The sequence below is a fragment of the Fukomys damarensis genome, unplaced genomic scaffold (assembly GCF_012274545.1).
Source record: "Fukomys damarensis isolate Sample0158 unplaced genomic scaffold, DMR_v1.0_HiC HiC_scaffold_35, whole genome shotgun sequence".
Lineage (NCBI taxonomy): Eukaryota > Metazoa > Chordata > Mammalia > Rodentia > Bathyergidae > Fukomys > Fukomys damarensis.
In genome coordinates, this window is record NW_022900947.1 from 1,130,602 (window position 1) to 1,154,050 (window position 23,449).

A 23,449-nucleotide genomic window follows, 5' to 3' on the forward strand; every position below is an offset into this window, starting at 1 on the left:
TTTTTTTTTTTTTTTTTTCTTAATTGGGTAAAAAAATTAATAAAGTTCCTGTTTTTTTTTTTTTTTTTTTTTTAAAGACAGGATCTTGCTATGTAGCTCAGCTGGTCCTGAAGTCACAGCAGTCCTCCTACCTCAGTCTCCCCAGTGCTGGGATTACAGGTGCACGCCGCCATGCCCCACTGGTTCCTGATAATGAATCATCCTTACATTTCTGGATAAATCCTTTCAGTCTATAGTATCATATTTTAATACTGAAATGCCTGGGTTTGATTTCCTGCTATTTTGTGTTATTTATCACAATCTTACAGACTGATTTTGAGTCGTATCTTTTTTTTCCTCTAGTTTTGGTAGGAGGATTCTGCCAGCCTTGCATAATACTGTAGGAAACTTTCCTATTGTTTCTGTGTTGTGTGTTTCCTACACCTGTGAATAAGTTGCACAGTAGGAATGAAATCCTTACATGGTAAGTGATAGCCTGTGTTGGATGGGCTGAGCTGTTTGTACTTACCGGTGCAGGGTGATAGAGGCATGCTGACTGGTCAGAAGCAGGGCAGAGGGTTACTGGGGAGCACTTCTAGACACGGCCACATCTGACACGTGTGCGCTAAGGGACATGTGCCCTAAGGGACGAGCCACAGACCTAGGGGAGTAAAGGAGCCTGTACTGGGGAGTGCAGGGCTTCATCCTGTGGAGGTGGTACCTGAGGAGGCGGCTAGGTCTGAGGTCTGAGTGCTGCCTGCCTCGGCCTCCTCACTGCACCGTTGTGTGGGCTGAGATATGTGAAGAGCAGCACCATGTGGCTCCCCCGCCCCTTGGTGAGCTATACCCGCAGGCTGCTGGCTACTGTCTCACTGCCTCCTTTCCTCTCGGAGCTGGAGCTGGCCATAGAGCGGGAGCCCCACAGGAGCCCAGAACCATCCTCTCTTGTGTGTTTTCCTGTCAGCAGGACCTGCAGTTCCTGGAGCAGAGGCTGGGGTGTGTGTCCTGAGTTCTTTGTGCTGTTCTGCATCTGCGGTTTCCCTCCTTCCCTGCCTCCTTCCCCATGCACAGAGGTGGTGGAGAAGCTCACAGGTGAAGTTCTCTGGGCTTGCATCTGCTCATTGTTTTTTCTTTTTCTTTTTTTTTTTTTTGGTGGGGGGAGGGTACTGGGGGTTGAACTTGGGACCTTGGCACTTGTGAGGTAGGTGGCCCCACCACTGAGCTAAATCCCTGGCTCTCTCTCTCTTTCTCTATATATATATATATTTAAATGCTAGATAAAGGGCTGGGGATGTAGTTCAGTGGCAGTGCACCTGCCTGGCAAGTGCCAGGTCCTGATTTGGATTCCTGGTACCGGAAAAAAAATGCTAGATTAAAAAAATACTTGTGAGACAATTTTCGTTTATTGGTATAACTGGTATAAAACAAACAAACAACTTTCCAGTGTGGTGGCACACACTTGTAATTCCTAGCACTCTGAGAGACTGGGGCAGGAGGATCTCGACAATTTAGCAAGACTGTCTCAAAAAAAGGGTTGGGGGCTGGAGATGTCATTTACTGCAGAGCCTCTGGGTTCATTTCCTGGTACTGAAAGAAAAAAAAAACCTTTCAGAAAGGACTGGAGTGTTCAGTGACTTGGCAGTGCTGTGAAGGAGGTGAAGGTGGACCTCTCCCGAGGGCCCTCAGACAGAGTCCTAGGGAAATAAGCGTGCCCCACTCAGGTTAGGATGAAAAGTAGTGCACACAAGAAACAAGCCCCACAGATGAGAAAAGCAGCACCTCCCCAAGAAAGACCAGTGAAGACCAAATATCTAACGTGTTCCTAGCTACATGCCATGTGACCGGGCTAAGTTCTAAGAGAAGCCAGAAACCCTAGTTCTTATATAAAATACCTTACATTTTTAACTTAGTGACTGATCATAGTAATCTGTTGGCTCTGGTTCTGATACTTTTTTTTTTTTCCTTGTTGCTTTAGCTGTGATTGTACTTTGTTCCCATAATTCATCCTAGTCTACTTAGTGTTACTTTTGTATCATTTTGTTTAAATATAAAAACCTTGCAGATGTCTGGGTTTACTACCCATTTCTAGAACCTTTAATTTCTTTGTAAAAACAAGTTTTAGCCCGGTCCCTTTTCCTTCCAAGCTGTAGAACTTTCTTTAGCATTTTTTGGTAGTATATATATGCTGGTGACAGCTTTGTATTGCTCTGAAAATGTATTTAGCCTTTTAAAATTCTTTGGGGGTACTGAGGATTGAGCCCAGGGTGCACTAAGCTAAAGCCTCAGCCCCTTTTCTCCCACTAAATTGGGGGAAATTTTTGGCTGTTTTTTCCTCTGCAAAATATTTTTTCTGACTCATTCTTTCTCTCTATTTCTGGATGGGAATTCAAGCTTCTGATTTTGTTCCTCAGAATGCTAAAGCTGTTCCTTTTTATCTTAATTTTTTTTACTTCATCCAGCTTTTTATTGATCTATTTTCAAGTTTCTTGACTTATTTCTAGTACGCTGTTGCGCCCATGCATTGATACTTTGATTCCAGATATAGCATTTCTCAGTTACAGAGTTTCCACTTGATATTTCTCATAGTTTCTTTTTCTGTGATGTAATTTCTAATGCATTTTTTTTCTTTAGGACTAAACTTTCCTTTGTGTCCTTTAGTATTACTGTAACAGATGCTGTGAAATCCTTGTTTGCTAAACTTCAGTGTTTGGACCATTTTGGGATTAGTTTATATTTTTCTGTTTCTTATGTTTAGCAGTTTGGAATGATGTCCTAGATACAGTATCATGATTGATGTATCCACACTGGATTCTGTTATATTCTTGTAAGTGGTTTTTGTCCAGCAGTTGGAATCCCATTTCAGTTACTTTATAAGTTCAGTGGCTTGGAAAGTGCTGTGGTGGATTGTGAGGTTTTGCCCCTCCAAGTGTTTTTTGTTATGGTTATGAAGGGTTTATAGTTCTCAGCAGTGGGGTGGCTGGTGATGTGTACGGGAAGTGGAGTCTTTTCTGACATACTGTACCTTCAAGAACTGTGACATAGCTGAGCATGGGGGGCACACTCAGGAGGCAGAGGCAGGAGGATTGCAGGTTTGAAGCAGCCTGGGCAACATAGTGAGACTGTCTGAAAAATAAAATTAAAAAGGGCCGAGGATGTAGCTTAGTGGGAGAGTACTTGACTAGCATTTGGTTTGCACAGGAAGCTAAGCTGAAATTTGGGCTGTTTTAATTTTCTTCTTCTGTCCCCTTCCTCAGGTCCCTGGGTCTTCTGTGGAGACATCAGTGACTATTGTTTCTTTCCACCTTGACCCTGTAGACACTGTGGACCAGATGATTGTTTGTGGGCATCATTCTGTTTGTTGTAGAGGTCAAGCAGACTTGATCTCTCCTCAGGAGATGGTCAGCAGCAATGCCCAAGTGTTGAGAACCTAGTGTTTCCTGGCAGAGCTGGACACCCCCGAGGAGCAGAGCCACTGTGGTGGAGAACCACTTATTCTCTGTGCATGGGCACCTGTGGCCTTGCTGTTTTTAGCTCTCCCCCTGCTTCCAATGCTGTTAGTTGCTGCATTCCCAGAGGGTTTGGTTGGAATCTGGATGGTGTGGCCTTGGTCTTCCTAGCTGAGCGGATGTCTGCCTGTTCCTTACTCCCACCTGTCTCTGGAGGTTATTGACCCTTCGTTGGTGTCTCTTAGAGAGGACTGCTGCTGTGTGGTGAAGGTTCCATCACCACACTGTGTGCAGCAGCAACGTCTTCCTAAATGACCCCACCTGCTCTTTGGTTTTGTGGACAGTGTGGCCCACTCTTTCCTGCTGTTGCAGGGTAGTATGTCCTGTGGCCCAGCAGTGGTGCCCCTTGATAGCAAAACTTTAGGTGACAGATGAATAAAATGTGTGCACTGCACTTCCTGTTCCTGCACTTGCTGTGCCTTGACTGAACCATTTAGTTTGGGTCTGTGTAAGAAGAGCTTGGGGCAGAGTAGAGCATTGGACCAGCTCAGAGCAGAGCTCATTGGGAGTGTGTTTGTATGGTCACTCTTGGCTTGCTTTTGTTGTTCTTTTCTTTTATTCCTTTTCATCAGTCTGGAGCTGTGCTGTGCTGGGAGTTGGAAACCTTGCTGGGCAGGTGACCTTGGCATGCCTTAGGGCCCTCAGCTGTAATAGGAGTGCCGGGATGAGCTCTTTGCCCATTAGTGTTTCTTTTGCTATGTTCTCCTGTTATCCTTTCGCCTAAGTCTGGTGTTAGCTTCCCGCATACATTGATCTTTTATTTTTCTTCTGGTGCTGGGGATCAACATCAGCTCTCTGAAAGTGTCCATATGCTAGGGGACCAGGTGGTAATCTGTGTCTGGAGCAAATACACAGGTTAAGTTGTGTCCCTGTCACATTGATTGTGGATGGTAAAGGCAGCATGGAGTTTGCCATCCTGTCATGTTACCCCTTTTACAAATGACTCCTTGAGGTATTACAATTTGTGGTATTACAGTTTCTTCCTGCAAACTAATTCATTACATAAAGCATTATAAATTGCCTCACCCCCAACACCACCCTCCACAAAACTAGACAGTAGAGGTGTTGACTTACTTATCCTAGGTTTTAAATGTAACGTGTTGCTTTTTCTCTCTCCCTTTTAATTGTCTAGTGTTCTAAGAACCGAGGTGTCTAGGCTGGATGGAATTTAGCATAAAAAAAAGTCCTCTTTCTGTGCAGAAAGTTGTAAAGTGCATAAAGATGAAGCAGGCACCAGAAATCCTTGGCAATACAAATGGAAAGACTCAGAACTGTGAAGTGAATCGCGACTGTTCTGTATTCCTCAGCAAAGCTCAGCTTTCTAACAGCCTACAGGAGGGGGTCGTGCAGAAGTTTAATGGCCATGATGCGCTTCCCTTTATTCCAGCGGAGAAGTTGAAAGATCTTACTTCCTGTGTGTTCAATGGAGAACCTGGTGCTCCTGATGCCAAATTGTGTTTTGAGTCCCAGGAAGCAAAAGGAATTGGGACACCACCCAACACTACCCCTATCAAAAATGGCTCTCCAGAAATCAAGCTGAAAATCACCAAAACATATATGAATGGGAAACCTCTCTTTGAGTCTTCTATCTGTGGTGACAGTGCTGCTGATGTGTCTCAGTCAGAAGAAGATGGGCATAAGTCAGAGAGTAAGGTACGGAGGAGCAGGAAGAGGAGCATAAAGTATGACTCCTTACTGGAGCAGGGCCTGGTGGAAGCCGCGCTGGTGTCCAAGATCTCGAGTCCTTCAGATAAAAAGGTATGTGTGAGGGATTCTGTTAAGCCATGGGCACAGTGATGGTGGGACCGTGTGGGGTGCCTTTACATCTGTGATGGCAGCCCGAGACTAGAGGGGGACAAGCTTGGTGCCACTAGCTGCCTTAGCCACATGGGGCTGCTGCTGGGTGAGCCTTGGTTGCAGGGCACTTAAGTCCATAGCCTCCTGCTGACCCAGTTGAGAGGCCTAGAGCTTAAGTGTTTGGGATTAAAATGACACAAAGGAGGCAGAACCAGTTTTTGCACTCAAGTCTGCCAGTTCCCTTGCCCTTGCTGGATGCCTCGAACTGTGCTGTTTTCCTGGGCCTCCTTCCTGGAAGGCATTCTTCAGGCTGATACCTCCCGTGGACTGAAGTCCATGCTACCTGACAGGTAGGAGATGAAGCGCAGAGGTCAGAGTGGCTGACTCCTCCACCAGGGGGCCTATCAGATAGCTGCCTTGAACACCAGGGCTGTTTTTGGTTCCCAGTGCAGAGTCCAGCACTCCCCCAGGCTAGAAGCAGCCCTGCCTTCAGGTGGAAGGTGCTTGGTCCTATTGATTCTACAAATGCTTTGTGTCACACACTTCCATGAGTATCGGCCTTGTAAATAGCTGAGAGGCCTTGGCCCTACAGAAGGAAATAGAAATGCCAGGCGGCTCCCTTCCCCCTTCTTGCCCAGTGGGCTCATGGCCTGGGTATCCTGGGTGCTTGTTGGTCTTGACTGCAGCTCCAGGCTTCTAGGAGTAGGGCAGGAACCCCAAATGGGTATGAGTTTGTGCTGCAATAAGGTTGGAACATGCAGTTTACAATTACACTTGTGGGATTTTGTTTAGGAGTTCTACAGACAGGAATTGTTGACATTTCCTTAGAATCCTTAAAGTCACCAGGAGTGTAAGGGCTTACACAACAGTGGCTTTTGAGTGCTCCTCCTAATAAGAATTTCAAAGGCAGACCTTTTTTTTGTTTTTGTTTTTTTTTGTTTTTTTGAGACAGGATGGTTGAAACTGACCTGGAACTCACTATGTAGCCCAGGCTGGTCTCGAATTCGCAGTGATCCTCCTGCCTCAGCCTCCTGAGTGCTGGGATTACAGGCGTGCGCCACCATGCCTGGCTCAAAGGCAGACTTTTTGAAAAATCCATTTTGTTGCCTGGGCTGATGGAATGGGTTTTGGAAGTGCCCATGATTGTAATGAACCTTATGTTTTACAAGAGAAGTAGCATGTGCAAATTACCAGAAACCTGGCTTTTACTCATAGCTCTGCCATTTGGTCTTGTTAAAACTTGGGGACATTACCCACACTTTGACTCTCCGCATGCATGGTGGCATATACCTGGGAAGTTCTGTGTCATCTCAGTGCAGAGTTCTTCTGAAAGCCTGTAATGTGGTGACTACCAGCCCTTGCCACCATGCTCATGCATCTTTGACAGTCAGTGGGATTTCAGTTTCAGGGTGTCACCCTGGGGTCACAAAGGAGGAAACAGGCCCAAAGCAGTTGTGCTCTTAGGAGCTCACCCTCAGAAGGCTGTGGCTCTGCTGTTGCGCTTGCATCCCTTAGAGAGCAGAATGCAGAGTGGCCTGGGGAGGACATTTCAGAGATGGAGAAACTGAGGCTGAGATCTCTCAGCCCTTGAACATGAGGCTGGGGCTGGCCCCTGCTGGATGCAGTGGGCCTTGCTGCTGGGTGAAACATGAGCTTTTTTTTTTCCTTTTGGTTTTTTTGAGGCAGGGTCTCACTATGTAGTTGAGATTGACCTGGAATTCACTGTGTAGCCCAGGCTGGTCTCAAACTCACAGAAGTCCTCCTGCCTCAGCCTCCCGAGTGCTGGGCTTACAGGTGTGCACCACCACTCCCAGCAAGCACAAGCTCTTGAGGATTGACAGACATGTGGCAGGGGGAAGGGTCAATGTGGATTTGGGGTTCTGGAATTAAAACACCATTAAAGACCATGCACCAGGCAAAAGGAGGTTACTAGAAGTCTTCGTGTGGAGCTCCCCCTGTGCCAGGCCCTGTGCAGACCCGTTAGGTGAGGTCGAGAGACACAGCAGCTGCCGGGAAGAGATGTTGGGACTGATCTGAAACACAGGCGGGGAGTGCTGCTTTGTTGGAGTCAGTGTTTGTGTGGCTTATTTTTGGGGGGTGGTTTTGGGGATGGCAACATGCATGCCAAACAAATGTATGTTAGGACCTACAGCCTGATCAATCTGTTGTTCTCTTTCAGATTCCAGTTAAGAAAGAGTCCTGCCCAAACACTAGCAGAGACAAAGACCACCTGTTGAAATACAATGTGGGTGACTTGGTGTGGTCCAAAGTGTCGGGTTACCCCTGGTGGCCTTGCATGGTTTCTGCCGACCCACTCCTTCACAGCCACACCAAACTTAAAGGTATTGCAGTTTGGGCTGTTTTTCCATCTTCCTGTTTTGCACATAATCTTTCTCATCTCCATGCTTTTTGCTCATGCTTAAATGGCCCAATAGTGCAGTTCACTTTTGCAACTTTTCCTAAGGACAGTGATTGATTCAGATGTGAAACACTGACATTTCTTGTTGTTTTTGAGACAGGCTTTCACTATGCAGTTCACTTTGGCCTTGACCTCACTATGTAGCCCAGGCTGGCCTCAAACTCGAAGTGATTTTCCTGCCTTAGCCTCCCAAGTCCTGGGGTTACAGGCATGTGTCACCATGCTGTTATTCTACTGTTTCTTTGGAGAAATGGTCTTTACCTTGTGGTACCTTCAGGTTTTGTGATAATTGGTTCTTTGACCTGTACAGTGATTGCTTATTTCAGCACAATTAACAAATCATATTTTATACTTTTGACTTATAAAAATGTCAAAGTTTTATTAGGCTGGTGGGAAGAGGAAAACAGCTAGAAACAGTCATTTTTGTCTTATAAAACCAGGGTAGATAAATTGGTAGATAGAATAGCTGAAGAACATATTCAGGATGTAATATGTCACCAGTAAAGAGCAAATACTATAATAGACAACCCATAAATGGGTTTTGGAGGAAATGTAAACAAAGATAGGGTGGTTTGAGGTTCTTCTGGACAGTTCTTTCCATGTAGAGTTGGAATTTGGTTTGCAGAAGATGAGATGTGGTGAGTTCTGAGTCAGGGCTGAGCAGACTGGTGCCAGCACTCCAGCCTCAGACTGCCCATTGGTCACACTGGATGACCCTCCCATGGGCCACACAACTGTATCTTCTGCTGGCACCTGTCAGAGGCCCAAGCTCCGGTCCACGTGGACCTGGTCCTCACATTGTCACCTGCTTGCCAATAGGCCTGTTGGCTGGTGTAGAGCAGGTAGCTGTGGGGAGCTGGGGATGACAGCGCTTGTGGCAGCCATAGACTGTAGGGGTGGGGTTAGGCTGATGGAGACCCTGAGTGTTCCCTTGCATCCTGTGAGTGGCTGTGCTGTGCTGTGGGACTCAAGTGGCAGGTGGGCTCCACAGGATTTCTGCCTGCCTCCAGTCTTGTCCCTGCTGAGGGGCCTTTGGGATTCTGGCTTTTCCAGGAAGGGAGGGGTCCCTCCCCAGAGGTGACAGAACCCTGAGGTGAACCTCAAGGCATCTAGATTTGGAGAGTGACAGGGAAGTAGAGTCTGCCACTCCTCTGAAGGGATGGTGTCATCCATGGCCCTGGTGCCAGGCACACATGGGGGGCCACTTCCTGCTCCAGTCAGGAGAACTGAACACAGTCCCAGACAGACACAGCAGGTCTTTTGGTTCATGTCATTTATCTTCATGGCACACCACTGTGTCTGGGGATTTTTATGGTTTATACAGAGTTGTTAGAAAATTCCCCACTGGCATAGTGGGTGTGCCATTTTCTACTGGTAATTCCTTGGGTTTCTACTTTGCCTATTGTGGGGCTCTGGTGACCCCCAGGGATGGAACTGGGAAGCTCAGGCATGGTCATCCCTTTGCTCTTGTTCCCAGGAGCTCTGACCTCCTCTCCTTGCGACTTTGCCCTGTGCGCCTCCTTCCTTCTGAGACACCACCCTTGTTGGCTGCATCTTTCTGGCTGCTCTTCCTCCTGGAGCCTCAGCTGAGTTAGCCTTGTCTCTTGTGGGACCCATTCTGCATGCAACAATGGCTGTTTTCGACTCAGTAGTTCCACAGAATCTGAGGTGGGTGGGCAGCCCAGGGACAAAGGAGCTGTGGTGAGGAGGAAGGGGGATGGTGCTCAGCTGGGCACTAGGCCAGGACAGGGGACCATTGAGATCCCTGGATGGTGGAGGTGGGCACAGCAGGGCAAGGTGGAACAGTAGTGCTGGGCTGGCTGGCTGATAGAAAAACAGAACAGTGAGAGTGCACCTCTCTAGGTGGACCAAGCAAAGTTCTGTAGATTAAAGCCACCAGAAAGGAGAAAGTTGGGTTATGCTATCAAATGTATAGATTGGAAAAAACTTAAAAAGTGTTTATTTATTTATTTATTTATTTGGTACTGGGGATTGAACTCAGGACCTTGTGCTTGCGAGGCAGGTGGTGGAACCGCTGAGCTAAATCCCTGGCTTATTTTGATTTATTTATAAACTTGACCACACTATAGTAATGGCTTACTTTTTTCCCATTGTGACATGTCAGTGCCATTTTTTGTGTTATTTGTTTATAAACAATTTAGGTTCATATTATTTTGTACTATCTGTCTTAAATAGCACTGGGGATTGAACCCAGAGCCTTTGCAGTAAGCTATATCCCCAGCCCTTTTTTTATTTTTTATTTAAAAATTTTTTTTAATTTTTAATTTTAATTTTTATTTATTTTTTTTGAGACAGCGTCTCACTATGTAGTTTGGACTGACCTGGAACTCACTGTGTAGCCCAGGGTGGTCTCAAACTCACAACAATCCTCCTGTCTCAGCCTCCCGAGTGCTGGGATTACAGGTGTGCACCACCACACCCCGGCTTATTTTTTATTTTGAGACAAGGTCTCACCAAGTTGCCCAAGGTGGGCTCTAACTTTCGATCTTCCTGCCTCAGCACCCTAGAGTGCTGGGATTACAGGTGTGTGTCGCCATGCCTGGTGAGGCCCTGGGTTTGATCCCTTGTACCACCACCAAAAAACAGAAACCAAACCAAAACAAAATAAAGCAAAAAACTCACAATAAGCCTTCATATTAAATAATGTAATAAAAGCTAAAAGGTGTCTTTAAAAAATGGTACTGAAAAATTAATAGTGAGAAATTACCTTTTCCCCCCAGAAGTCATTATTTTTAACTCTGGACGTCCTAGAGTGCTGGCATCACAGGCGTGTGCCACCTTGCCGAGCTCCACACATTTTCTGAGAAGGCTGAAAATGTGTTGCCAGGGATAGGGATGCAAGACAGTGGTGAATGCAGCTGTCCTTTTGTTTTTTTGTTTTTTTTTTTTGTAGTACCGGGGATCAAACTTGGGACCTTGCTCTTGTGAAGCAGGCAGCAAAACCACTGATCTAAATCCCTGGCTCTTCAGCTGTGATTTTTATCATTGACTTTCTGTGGTCTTTTTATTATAGAAAATGAGTACTAAACTCTCCAACCATTTCCCTCATTTTCTCTGTATAATTAAGTCACTATTTTATTAAATAAGAATTATTTATATAATTTAAGCTCTATAAGTATTCAATGAAAGGCCAAGTTGTGTATCATAGTTGCATTTTCTTTTTGAGGAACGTTTTGTTTTTCTGAAGTTATTTACTTTTTTTTTTTTTTTTTTGGTATTGGGGATTGAACTCCAGATCTTGTGCTTGAAAGACAGGTTATGGAACCACTGAGCTAAATCCCTGGCCCTGTACTCTACTTTTTAATGCCAAAATTTTTTAGTGTTTTCTGCTTCTTACATACCCCTCAGCTTTGGCTGTCACTCAAACCTAGAGAAAGATCTAGACATGCCCAATGCTTATCCAGAACCTCTCTAAAGTGAGCTTACACCAAGAAACAACAGCCACAAGCACATTTCCTATCTTTGCAGCATTTTCATGCTGTATGCAGTCTTCATCTCGTGTCTCTAAATTCCTCTTTATCTTTCTATTTGGTGTATTGACTTCCACCAATAAAAGAACAGCTTTGCCCAGCTTGATTTTGAGATTGTTTCAGATTTTCTGTCATCATTAAGCTAAGCCTCAGTTTTTTTTTCAAGTATTTATCTTCCTGACTTTACGATTCATCCTACTGGGTATGGTGGCATGCTCCTGGAATCCCAACTACTCTGAAGGCTGAGGCAGAAGGGCTGTAAATTTGAGGCCAGCCCTGGCAATTTAGTGACAGCCTGTCTCAGAAAAATTAAAAAAGGGATGGGGGTGTGGCTCAGCACTCCCTTCATTCCATGTCCAGTACTGCCAAAAACAAACAAAAAACCAAAACCTCACCTTCATGTAGTTTCTTTTTGCATACACATACTTCTTTTCTTCCCACAAAAAGAAGAAAGCCTGAGTGAGTCCTTGGGAACTCATCTCAGCCTTCTCCCCTCTCTGGGTGGAAGCACTTTCTACCCCATCTCGTCTCCTTGGCCCTTGCTCCTTTGCTCACAGTGCTCCCGGTGTCAGCCCTCTTGTGTGCTGTGCTCACTGTCCTGAGGCACCTACATTGCCTTCTGTAGTTTCCTGTCCTCTTTCCTGACTCATTGCAGGAGAGCCTCTACATTTTCTTTGTTTGTTCGTGGTTCTGGGAATGGGACCTGGGCCGCTAGGCAAGCGCTCTACCACTGTGCTGCATCCCCATCCCCAGGAATACATTTGCAGCATTCTCAGAAAATGTGCGTGGAGCTGGGTGAGGTGGTGCATGGCTATAGTCTCAGCTGGCAGGCTGAGGCAGGAGGGTTGTAAGTTGGAGCCCAGTCTGGGGAATTTGTCTCAAAAACAAAAGAGGCTGGGTTTAATCCCCAGTACTGAGGGGAAAATAGGGTATGGGAGGTACATTCAAGTCCTGGTGGTTCAGAGAATACTTCTCTGTCCTCATACTTGATTAACCACTGAGCCTGGAGTTTTGCATTGATAATTATCCTCTCAGCATTGCAGGCTGGACCCCATTTCCCTTCAGAACCAAGTCCAGGGCTGTGCTTGTGGGACCTGTCACTGCACTTACGTCACTGCATGATTTGCTCTGCTTCCTGCTGCCAGAAGTGTGGATCTCACAAGGGTGTGCCCTGCTGCAGGTGCTGGTGGTGAGGCCCTGAGCGAGAGTTTCAGTTCTGAGGCATGATTTTCTGTTGGTTCTTGGAGTTTCTCTGTCCCTCTCTCCACAGAGGGTGTTATTTGGGCATTGAACATTCTGGATTGATCCTGTAGGGTTTTTTTGGGAATGGATATTTTTCATCTTAATCTTTTCCATCTTTTGGAGAGATTTCTTCCACGCTTGCCTGCATTTGTTTGTTTGTTTAGGCGGTACTGGGGATTGAACCCCCAGTACTCTCACTGAGCTGGCCCTCAATTTAGGATCCTCCTACTTCCACCAGTCAAGATTGCCGGGGTTACAGGAGTGCGTACCATGCCCGGACTTCCACGTGTTCTTGATGTATTTTATTTTCTGCCCGTCTCTTTTCCTGTGTTCTCTCTTCATAGCCAGACAGAATGTCTCCTTCCTTGTGCTCTGACCTGCAGGGGCTGCCCTGAACTTTCTGTATTTTGGGCTCATTTGTCAGGGGTTGGCTTCTGTGCACACAGCCTGTGGGAGGGTTTTGGCCCTCAAGGGTCTCTGAGAGCCACGTGCAGAGGTTTTGCAGGTGTCCTGCTTCCCTTGCTTGGCTCTGAGATCGGCTCTTCCGGCTCCTCTGTGTTACACTTCCTTGGGTTTGGGGTCCTGGATCTCTTTCCTCATCTTGGTTCCCTCTGTCTACCTGGAAGGGCATGGTGGTGGTGGTGGGCACTGAGGGGTCACCGTGGCCCTGGGCTGTGCTATCCCCCATGTCCTACATGGCTGGTGAGGAGCTCCCTGGGCATCTCCTGCACTGTTGCTGTGCCCTCCCTGTTGAGCTGCCCCTTGCTCATGCTGGCTCTTGCGCTGCTTGTCTAATGTCTTCTTAAGAGGACCTTGAAGGGGGGAGAGGGAGGAGGTGAAGGAGTGTGGCCAGTTGTCTTTCCTAGCTGGCCTTGCACATTCCTCACCCATCCCCCCCCCTTTTTTTTTGGTACTGGGGATCAAACTCGGGACCTTGCGCTTGTGAGGCAGGTGGTGGCACCACTGAGCTAAATCCTCAGCCCTCCACCTCATCTTATGGGCCCTTCACACTGAGTTACCATCTCTGCCTTTGTAAATTAAATTAAAATTTTTCAGTGTTTTTGAGGCAGGGTCTCGCAGTGTATTCCAGTCTGCCTTGATTTCACTGTGTAGCACAGGCTGGCCTTGATCTCACAGAATTCCTCCTGAGTGCTGGATTTGTGCACTTGGCTTCTGTTTCTTGTCAGTGAGTTTCTCTCCTGGGCATGTAGCATGGATTATTTTGAGGTTAATAGGCTCACATAGCACCAAACAAAACAATGTCAAAACAATAGACTTGCCTGATTTCTCCCCAAATTCTAATGTTCATGTTGTAACTTTTTATTTTAAAAATTAGGTCAGAAAAAGAGTGCACGCCAGTATCACGTACAGTTCTTTGGTGATGCCCCAGAAAGAGCGTGGATATTTGAGAAGAGCCTTGTGGCTTTTGAAGGAGAAGGACAGTTTGAGAAGTTATGCCAGGAAAGTGCCAGGCAGGCACCCACGAAAGCCGAGAAAATCAAGGTGGTAGATATTCCTTCAGTGAGCTCATAGATCAAGATTTTAGTCTTTATTTTTTATGTTATCTGTCATATCTTGAACATACAGCTGTTTGAAAAGGTTTCTTGTGTCTGTCATTGTTTTCTTTTTTTTTCTTTCTTTTTTTTGGTACCAGGGATCAAATTCAGGCCCTTGAACTTGCCAGGCAGGCGGCGGAACCACTGAGCCAAATCCACAGCCCTGTCATTGTTTTCTTTTTCCCAAGTATGCTTTAAAATATGGGGAGTGTCTTTAGAGACGACTTTTTTTTTTCACTTGATGACTCCTACAGATAATTTTATTTTGTAATTTTTATCTCTCTTTTTGTGTGTACTAGATTATATCCGTTAATGTGGTTGGAATTTTAGTTTAAGGAAGCAGTAGTTCTTGGCTGAATTCTGGCCAAACTACTAAATCCTGTTTTTTTTAATTTATTTACTTTTTTGGTACTGTGGAGGCAGGTGTGTAAATCCATTGGTTTTAATAGTTTTTGATATCTAAATTTAGCTGAAATTAAAAATGTCTTATGAAGTGAGTAAAGTCTTATGTTCATATAATAAAACTCCCAATGTCTTATGTCTGTCTTTACAGCTGTTGAAACCTATTTCAGGGAAATTGAGGGCCCAGTGGGAGATGGGCATCATTCAAGCAGAGGAAGCTGCCAGCATGTCTGTGGAAGAGCGGAAAGCCAAGTTCACCTTCCTCTATGTGGGGGACCAGCTGCACCTCAACCCCCAGGTAGCCAAGGAGGCCGGCATTGCTGCTGAGGGCTCCGGAGAAGTGGCAGAGCCTGCTGGAGTTGGGGAAGCAGCTGCTGCAGACCCTCGGGCTGTGCAGGAGGAGGGTATTCCGGTGAAGAGGAGGCGGAGAGCCAAGCGGTCTAGCTCTGCTGAGAACCATGAGAGTGATGCCTGTATGGAGAAGAACACTCCACAAAAATCCACAGAGGCCGAGCCCAAGAGAGGAGTCGGGTCTCCCCCTGGGAGGAAGAAGGCAGCAGCCTCCACTCCGAGGAGCAGGAAGGGAGATGCTGCGTCTCAGTTTTTGGTCTTCTGTCAAAAGCACCGGGATGAGGTCAGTATTCTAATGGGCTCTCAGGTGTTTCCTGCCATAGCTCCTGAATTGGAGGAATAGTTGTTTGGTGCAGAAGATCTGTTTCTCAGCAGTGAGTCTCACTGAGATTTGTATCTAACACCTACAGAAAGGGAGTAGCCGCTTTGAACCTTGGGGGCAGAGCCACTTACCTTGGCTCTGGGTTACTGCTTGGCTTCTCCTAGGAAGAGGCGGTGCTTCTGGCAAGGGCTGCCGTGCCAGAAGCAACCATCTCTGGAGAGCGTCCTGTGTGGGGATGCCCATTCATAAGCTTATAGATCTACTAGCATTGAAAACGTTGAAGGTTTACTTCCATGACATATAAAAAAATAGTAATATATCACTGATTAAAGTGTGTGTTGCTTTGTTTATTTGAGACAAGGTCTCACTATGCAGTTGAGGCTGGCCTTGAACTCACTGTGTAGCCCAGGTTGACCTGAAACTTGCAGCGATTCTCCTGCCTCAGCCTTCCAAGTGCTGGGATTACAGGCATGTACCACTGTGCCCAGGATTAAAGAAAGCATTTAAATAATTTTACTGATTTAATAAGATACATGATCTATTCATAGTAAAGCCTCAGTTCCATCATAAAGAACTGAGCCTCCTCTTCAGTTCACTGTTCCTTAAAGTGTGGGTTATTGTGTAGCCTTTTTATTATAGTGTTTAATTTCACTTTCTTGGGAATTTTCTACGAAGGGGTTTCCAAACTCCACAGGGTGATTAAGGTACTAATAACAAATAGCACCTGTTTTCCAAACATGGTCATTGGATGTTTAGCTAGCACTTGTTTTGTGGCAAGTGACATAACACAGTGCAGGACCACCAGGCATTTGACAGAGATGTGCCGCTGAATGGTTGTGGGCGTTGTAAGAAATCATGGAACATGAGGCTTTTGTCCCTACACAAGAGCCAGGAAGCCTACAAGGGGAATCGTAGGGCTTCTCTCGGGAATGCAAGGGTGGTTTAATGTTAGAGGTCAGTTTCCAGCTTCTTTCTTTTCTTTTTTTTGGTACCGGGGATTGAACTCGGGTCCTTGCACTTGCAAGGCAGGCCACCAAACCACTGAGCTAAATCCCCGGCCCTTGTGGGTTCTTTCTTGTGAAAGAGGAAAAGTGCTGAACTTCTTGAAAATGGATCTTCATATGAGTGGACTATCTCCTTAAGTTTTTCCCTATGAGTCGTTCATTAGAAAGTCTGGGCAGCAGGTGTGGTGAAGGCTTGTAATCTCAGCACTCTGGGCAGCTGAGGGAAGAGGATTGCAAGTTCGAGCCCAATCTGATCAAGACTGTCTCAGTGGGACCTGTCTCAAAATAAAAAGGGCTGGGGATGTAGCTCAATGCAAGACCCTGGATTCAGTCCTCAGTCTCTCTCTCTCTCTCTCTCTCTCTCACACACACACACACACACACACACACACACACACACACACACGCCTATGTCAGTGGTGGTGAACCTGTGGGACATGTGCCAAAGCTGGCTGTTACTGCTGAAAGCTGTAAAGGTTCACCATCACTATCTTAGATAGTGTTAACAGCAGTTTCATTAACAGATTTTGGCTTGAGTTTCCAAGTTTTAAAATCTTCCACCTTTTCCAGTGCTAATTTTAAAAACTAAGAGTTGAATGAATGCATTGTCTCAAGTTTTGTGTGCGTGTCTGTGTTAGTTACTAGTTGTGCCTAGCAAGTTACCTCCTAACATAGTGGCATAGAGCAGCAGCAGCGGCATCACTGCTTACCATTTTGGATCTGTGGGTGAAGAAGAAGCTGGGAGCAGCTCATGGGGCAGCTAGACTGCAGTGTCTCCCGAGGGTGCAGTTAGGTGCAGCCATCTGGTGCTGCGTCTGAGGCTTGCTGGGGCCAGAGGGCCTACTTACGTGCTGGCGGGAGGCCCAGTTCCTCACCGCATGGCCCTCTCCATGGGTGAAGGGCCTTGCTTCCCCCAGAGCAGGGGATCTGGGCAAGGGCCGGGTGATAGCTCCCATGGACCTGGAAATCCTACACCGCTATCCTCATTGTGTCAACGAGCACAAATTCAGGCCTGAGTGGTGGGTATGGGTATCAAGAGGTGGCTCAAGAGTGGTGACTGGTCATGGCAGCATCCTCCTCTGAAGTCTAAAAGGAAAAGCACAGGAAGCTTTAAAAACTGATGTGCAGGCTGTGGAGGGGCTGATCTAGGAGCGGGGTAGATAGAGTCTTAATGGTAACATTTCACTGAGCTGTGGGGTGGGCCTGTGGGTTATTTTCATTTTCCATATTTTTTTGTTACGGCTAAAATAGTTTACTAGACATTGAGAAGTAGCCACAGTTGTGTGATTACTGTGTGTTAAGTATCTTGCTAGGATGCTACTGTGCAAAATTGTGCCTGAAAGCTATAATGGCCTTCTAGGGTGTAAGTGATTTGTACCTGTTGATAGCTGGCTCTTGAGCTCATGAGTATAAAGTGCTTCTCCTTCATTAGTGAGCTGACGCAGCAGGAAGCAGGCCCTGATTGTGTGCACACAGGTATGTTAGTGTGTATCCAACCTGTAACTTATGCTACATAACAGACATTCCTCAGTGTCCCACGGGCAGGGTCTTGGTAAACCCATTTTAAACTAGAAATACTGTAAGTGGAAAATGCATGAATCCTCCTGACATGGCAAACGCCACAGCTTAGCCTCACGGCAGTGGCTGAAGTCTGGTTCCCCTCCCGGCTGTGGAGCCACCTAGAGCTGTGTGTACCACACTGCCCAGCACAGCCTGAGAGGATCCTGAAGCGATCAGAATTTAAAATTGGAAGTATGAGTTCTACTGAGTGCACATTGCTTCCACACCAACATCAGGTCGAAGGCCATCAGGATACTGCTTTGTTACGCAGACTGGCATCCACAGTCACGGCTTTACAAACTTTTGTGACAGAAAGACCCTTTTCCTGCTGTCCTTGAAGTACATAGGTGAGAGACGAGAAACAGAAAGACAGTAAGCGCCTGGTGCAGCATGGTGCTGCTCTTCCCGTGATGCCCACTCCTAAGCAGCATGTGAGCTGAGACCTGCACACAAGCACAGGTGGATGAGTGGCTGCCACAGCCGGCTGGGGACTGACGCTAGCTCAGACAAAGTTGTGTGTGTGAGAGAGAGAAGTGGGAGGGACTCAGTGCAGTTATGCAGGACCTTGGAAGTCTCGTGGCGCCCTCGTTCTAGGGGTAGGGCAAGGTCACCCCAGAAAGGCAGGCTGTGATGGCTGGTGCTGGGAGGAGGTCTTCGAGGTGGGAGGGCAGAATTGAGGGCCAGGAACCTGGTTGCTGAAACTCAGATCTGAAGTCATGGTACTCTTTAGGAGTGGGGCCAGGCTACTCAGCGTGGGGCAGAAGCAAAGCAAGGGTTACTTCCAGGAGACTGGGCATCTGTTTGTGCTTCGTCCTGATCAAGGGCACCAGGGCCAGGGGAGGGAACAAGATTTTAGGGGCAGAGGTCAGGGACCAAAGGAAGCTGGAGAAAGGGCCCTGAGGAGTTGGGAGGGTTCAGGAAGCAGGTAGGAGACAGAGCCCATGTGTCCAAGAAGGGGTTCAGGGATGGGAACAGCCGGGTAGGTTATGGTAGCAATGGGACCCCAAGGAGAAAGAAGGCCAGGGCAATGTTGTGGTCACAGGTCAGCCTGAGGTCTCAGAAGGTGGGAGATTGCGAGTGGGCAGAGCTCCCCACAGGTTGCCTGTCTCATCTGGAGAGATGGTTGTGGGTGTTGGTGTCCATACAGAGGCAGCAAGACCGAGGGTGAGCACGTAACCAACCAGGTGGCAGGAGGGCAGATTTCTTTGAGGAGCTGTCCACAGTGAGTAATAGCTCGGGACTGAAGTCTGTTTACCTGTGTTGGCTGGGCAGTGGACAGTTCAGGCCATGGTGGTAGCTGCTGTACATCAGACCACTGATTTTTTAACACTGCTCTCATTTCACAAGGGGGGTGGGTGGAGATCGCACCTTCACCTGGGCAAGTAGAAGAGCCAGGATCACTCTGGTCAGTGCTCTGCAGCCCTGCAGATAGTCAGTGAGGCCTGTGTCCTGACGTGGCATAAGCAGCCATAGGCAGGACAGCAGCACAAGCTTGTGGTGAGTTCCAGTGAAATCTGGTTTATGGCACTACCTTTGGATTATTACTATCTTTTTTGCATGTGATAAAGTAATTCTTTTATCAGTCTTTGAAAAGCACAAAAAATCCTGTGTCATCCTAAAATGTGATATGTCAGAATGGGTGTTAGTGCATAGGTCCTTGCACTGTGCCCTGTCAGTGCCTCTGTAACTCAAGGGCACATTAGTATATGTGCTGCCAAAGTGAGCACAGCAAGGGCATGGCAGAAGCCCGTGGGAAACCTTTGGCCACCAGTCTTGGGCAGACCGAAGCACTGAAGGTTTAAACTCCCTAGATTATTGCTTTCTGTCGCCTGAGTTGAGGGCCATTTACTAGACTAGGTCATGGTACACATGGTCTGCCTGGAGGCCTTGTGAAAATGCAGATTCCTGGTGGGAGGAGTTGGGAATCCTCCAAGTGTCTGGAGGTTGTGGAGTATGCACGATGGTGAACCACCTTTAGCCCTTGTCCAGGGCTCAGAGAGTGGTAGATAGCAAGGAAGCCAGGCCAAGTCTTTGCTGCAGGATCACCGGCAGCATTTCTGTGGGGCTTGCTGTAGGGCTGAGTTTTCAAGGATGCCTAGAAAACTGACTTAAAAATAATCTAAGTGATTTTGGAAAAGTGTAAGTTTTTTCTTACATTTACTAGTATTTTCACTTGAGTTTTCAGTGAATCTCAGCATCAGTTGAGAGCTGTTTTTCCTTGAAGCTTTTTTTGGGACGTGGTTCCATGACGAAGCAGTAAAAATGACACATGCTAAGCCTCAGTGTCCATGCACTTGATTTGTGCAGCACACAAATAAGCTCTGTGTGTTTGGACTCTTACTGTCACCTGAACTGTGTTCACAGGTTGTTGCTGAGCACCCAGATGCATCAGGTGAAGAGATTGAAGAATTACTGGGATCTCAGTGGAACATGCTCAATGAAAAACAGAAAGCTCGCTATAACACCAAGTTTGCCCTTGTGACCTCGGCCCTGTCTGAAGAAGATCCTGGTAAACAGACAGCTGTGCTGTGTCCTGTGCTTAGGTGTGATGGGTGGAGGGGAGCAAGATGTGCTTTACGCATGGGCTGGTGTACATGTGGCCTGTGGCCAGCAACCAGAGTGCATGTGGTCCCCGCATAGTAAAACCCCTGCTATCTGCCCTGCTCCCTCGTTAGCAGAGCTGCTCTGTCCAATCCTCTGGCTGGTCTTTGGGTTCCTCGGTCTGTGTTCACATAGGCAGGCCTAATGGCCACTGTAGCCAAGAAGGTGGTAAGGAAGAGGGCAGAAGAAGGAGCCTCCAGGTTTGGCCATGCTGAGTTGGCCCTCACCCTGTGGGCCTGCCTCTCACTGGAGACTGCCTGCACTACTAGGCTCTGGGTCTGGAGTGGATACCCTGGCCTCTTTGCTTGACAGCCCACAGATGAGAAGGTGACTGGATTGATCTTAAACTTGGATGCCCTTTGATTCTTCCTGGGCTGTCAGTTTAAAAAATAAAAAGTACTGCTTTACTTTTGGGTAAAAGTGAGGGAGACAAACAGTAAGACATGGAGGAGATGAGTAGTGGCGGTCATGTGTATGACCTGTGTGTGCTTTGGCACATGAATTATGGAAAATTGCCCTTTAGATATGAAAATAAGTGTGACATATTTGGGTGTTAACAACACAAGAACGTCTGTATCTCTCAGGCTCATCCCTGAGGGTCCTGAGTGAGCCTGGACATTTGGTGTGTCCAGACCCATTTAAAGGAGCCCCCAGGATTCTGGCTCACTCCTGGAGCTGTCCTGCACTGCGTGCTGGGCTGTGACCCCGCGTGCACTGCAGTGCTGCACCTCACATGTGCTTAGCCTTCCTGGGCTTCCTGGACCTCCACAGTTGCTCATTATATTCATCTGGGATTTGCTCAGTTTGCTCAGTGTTCCTTTGCAGATGTTTTTAGAGTACCAGAATTTGTGGATTGTCTTCAGAAGGCAAACTTACCTCATCCTGCGTCATCTGTACACTCCATCTAGAGAAGTGCTCCCTTTCCACAGTGGCTGGTTTGAGAAGGGACCAGGCTTCCTGCAGTCCGGGTCAGCATGAACAGAGCTGTATGTGCCATGCTTTGCTGTTGGGCTGTCCCTGAGCACTCAGTAGACAGAACTGGGCTTCCTGGACCTCCACAGTTGCTCATTATATTCATCTGGGATTTGTTCAGTTTGCTCAGTGTTCCTTTGCAGATGTTTGTCCAGAATTTGTGGATCGTCTTCAGAAGGCAAACTTGCCTCATCCTGCGTCATCTGTACACTCCATCTAGAGAAGTGCTCCCTTTCCATAGTGGCTGGTTTGAGAAGGGACCAGGCTTCCTGCAGTCCGGGTCAGCTTATCTTGAGGAGCAGGCATGAACAGAGCTGTATGTGCCATGCTTTGCTGTTGGGCTGTCCCTGAGCACTCAGTAGACAGGAGGAGGGACAGTGAGTCCCCACCACAGGGTGGTCAGGTGTATGCTCTTCTTGGATGCCCTTCAGCCCTGACGTTTAGGCGACTCCAGTGCCTTCCAGTCACGTTGTGCCATCTCTGTGTGTCGCCTGTTGGTTGACTCCGTGCTGGCATTTCCAGCAGAGGCTGGGGTTCATCTGGAAGGGTGGACTGCCACCTCACTGTAGGTTCAAGGGCAGCGCTCAGGTGGTGCCTGGGGAAGAGACCAGGAACTCATCTCACCACCGGAAGCTGGGCAGTAGGGTGATGTTGCAGCTGGCTGGTCCCTGTCAGCCGTAGGCAGGACTGATGTTTGCATGGGGCTGAGGGGGCTCTGCCCATCAGGCTGGCCATGCCTCGCTGTGCTCGGAGCTCAGGTAGTGCTGAGCAGACCCTGCTGTCCTCTGTTCTGCAGGCCTCTTCCTCACATGGCCTTAGCAGCTGTGATTAGGAGTGAACCTGGTGGGGGCCGTGGGCCAAGCTCCTCCAGAAGTGAGGACCGGGGCTGCCATGCGGGCCTTCTGAGGTCGCTGGACTCACGGGCTGAGTACGCCTGTGCCGGTGTGTTGTGTCCCCACAGGCAGTGAGTTTGAGGATGACAGTGTCCTTCCGCAGGAGCTTGATGGATAGTCTGTTAGTAAGAAACCCCAAACCTCTGAGAAGGACTTGAATAAACAAAAACTGCATCCATACGTAAATAAACATTGGCATGTTCCAAGCAACCCTCTTTCCAGAATCTACAGCTTGTCTCCCTAGGTCAGTTCCGTTTGATACTTCGCTATGTGAGCGGTCCTCCTGGGGACCTAGTACATGGTACAGTCAAGCAGACATGCAGAGAAGCCCGTAGTGTGCAGATATGGATGTGGTGTTGCTGTTCAGGATAGTTCTTTAAGGGAATGTATGAACAGTGGCAAGTTGTATTTTATTTTTATGTTCACCTTACGTTCCATCAGTCTTTGAATCTTAAATACTGAGTTATATTCTAATAATGCTATAGTACAATGAAATTATAACAAATATTGATGTAATTTCTAGATAAAGTATTGTCAGTCCCCAGTCTGTGTTCTGTAGAATGTTGGCCTTGGTCAGCATGGCTGTGGAAACCAGTTGCAGCCTGGTGTGCAGCTGAATGCCCTGTCAGGGGTCTCAGTGCTTTGGGGATGGTGTGTGGAGTGGTTTTCATGTGCATTTCTCCTAACCCCATTCCAAGGTAATGTAAATGGGAAAAAAAGAAGTCACACAAAGAGGACAGAGGACCCTGCAGAAGATGTTGACATTGAGGATGCGCCTAGAAAGAGACTCAGGCCTGACAAGCACGGTCTTCGGAAGGTAACTGTGCTCCGGTGTGCCTGGCCCTGCAGTGTGTGCTGCATGCTTCTCGGCTGAGGGCGGGGCAGGCCATGTGCTCCAGGCTGTGCATAGGGAGGTGCTTAGCAGGGAGGCTGCTTCCCAGAACCAGAAACTTCCAGCACTGGGCTGGTGGAGAAAGTAGTGTCCAGACACTCCAAATACTTTGTGACTTTTAGGTTGGATAACATTGTACATTAGAAATGGTTCTTGGGCTGGAGTGTAGCTCTGTGGCCGAGCCCTTGCCTTGCATGTTCAGGGCCCTGGGTTCAGAGCTCAGCATAGGGGGTAAAAACACCCCTCTTATCATTGTGAAAATACATAATTAGTTGACATGACAGTTCATTAGAGATACGAACACTGTAATGAAAAGTTAGAGTCCATCGTAGAGACATCAAAACAGGTTCATAACCGCATTCATATTGTTAGTAACACATGGTGTTGTTGGCTGGCTGCAGGATGAACAGGCAGCTCTGCCACCCCTCCCATGTCTCGGCCCTATCAGGGCACAGAGCAGAC

General features: G+C 47.4%; 1 protein-coding gene across 6 annotated transcripts in view; it reads left to right on the top strand.

Moving 5' to 3' along the window:
* Nsd2 (nuclear receptor binding SET domain protein 2) overlaps window positions 1-23,449 on the top strand; it is a 74,291-nt gene that overhangs the window by 17,951 nt on the left and 32,891 nt on the right. For 2 of the 6 annotated variants that reach the window (XM_010641716.3, XM_010641717.3), the window contains exons 1-7: window positions 343-1,071; window positions 4,618-5,243; window positions 7,462-7,624; window positions 13,771-13,937; window positions 14,544-15,026; window positions 19,994-20,138; window positions 22,794-22,912. In XM_010641716.3, coding sequence (XP_010640018.1) covers window positions 4,647-5,243; window positions 7,462-7,624; window positions 13,771-13,937; window positions 14,544-15,026; window positions 19,994-20,138; window positions 22,794-22,912 — 1,674 coding nt within the window. In that variant the 5' untranslated portion in view covers window positions 343-1,071; window positions 4,618-4,646. Of the gene's footprint in view, window positions 1-299; window positions 1,072-4,617; window positions 5,244-7,461; window positions 7,625-13,770; window positions 13,938-14,543; window positions 15,027-19,993; window positions 20,139-22,793; window positions 22,913-23,449 lie in introns of those variants that run through there. The other 4 variants (XM_010641714.3, XM_019210281.2, XM_010641718.2 and 1 more) reach the window with 4 other exon arrangements.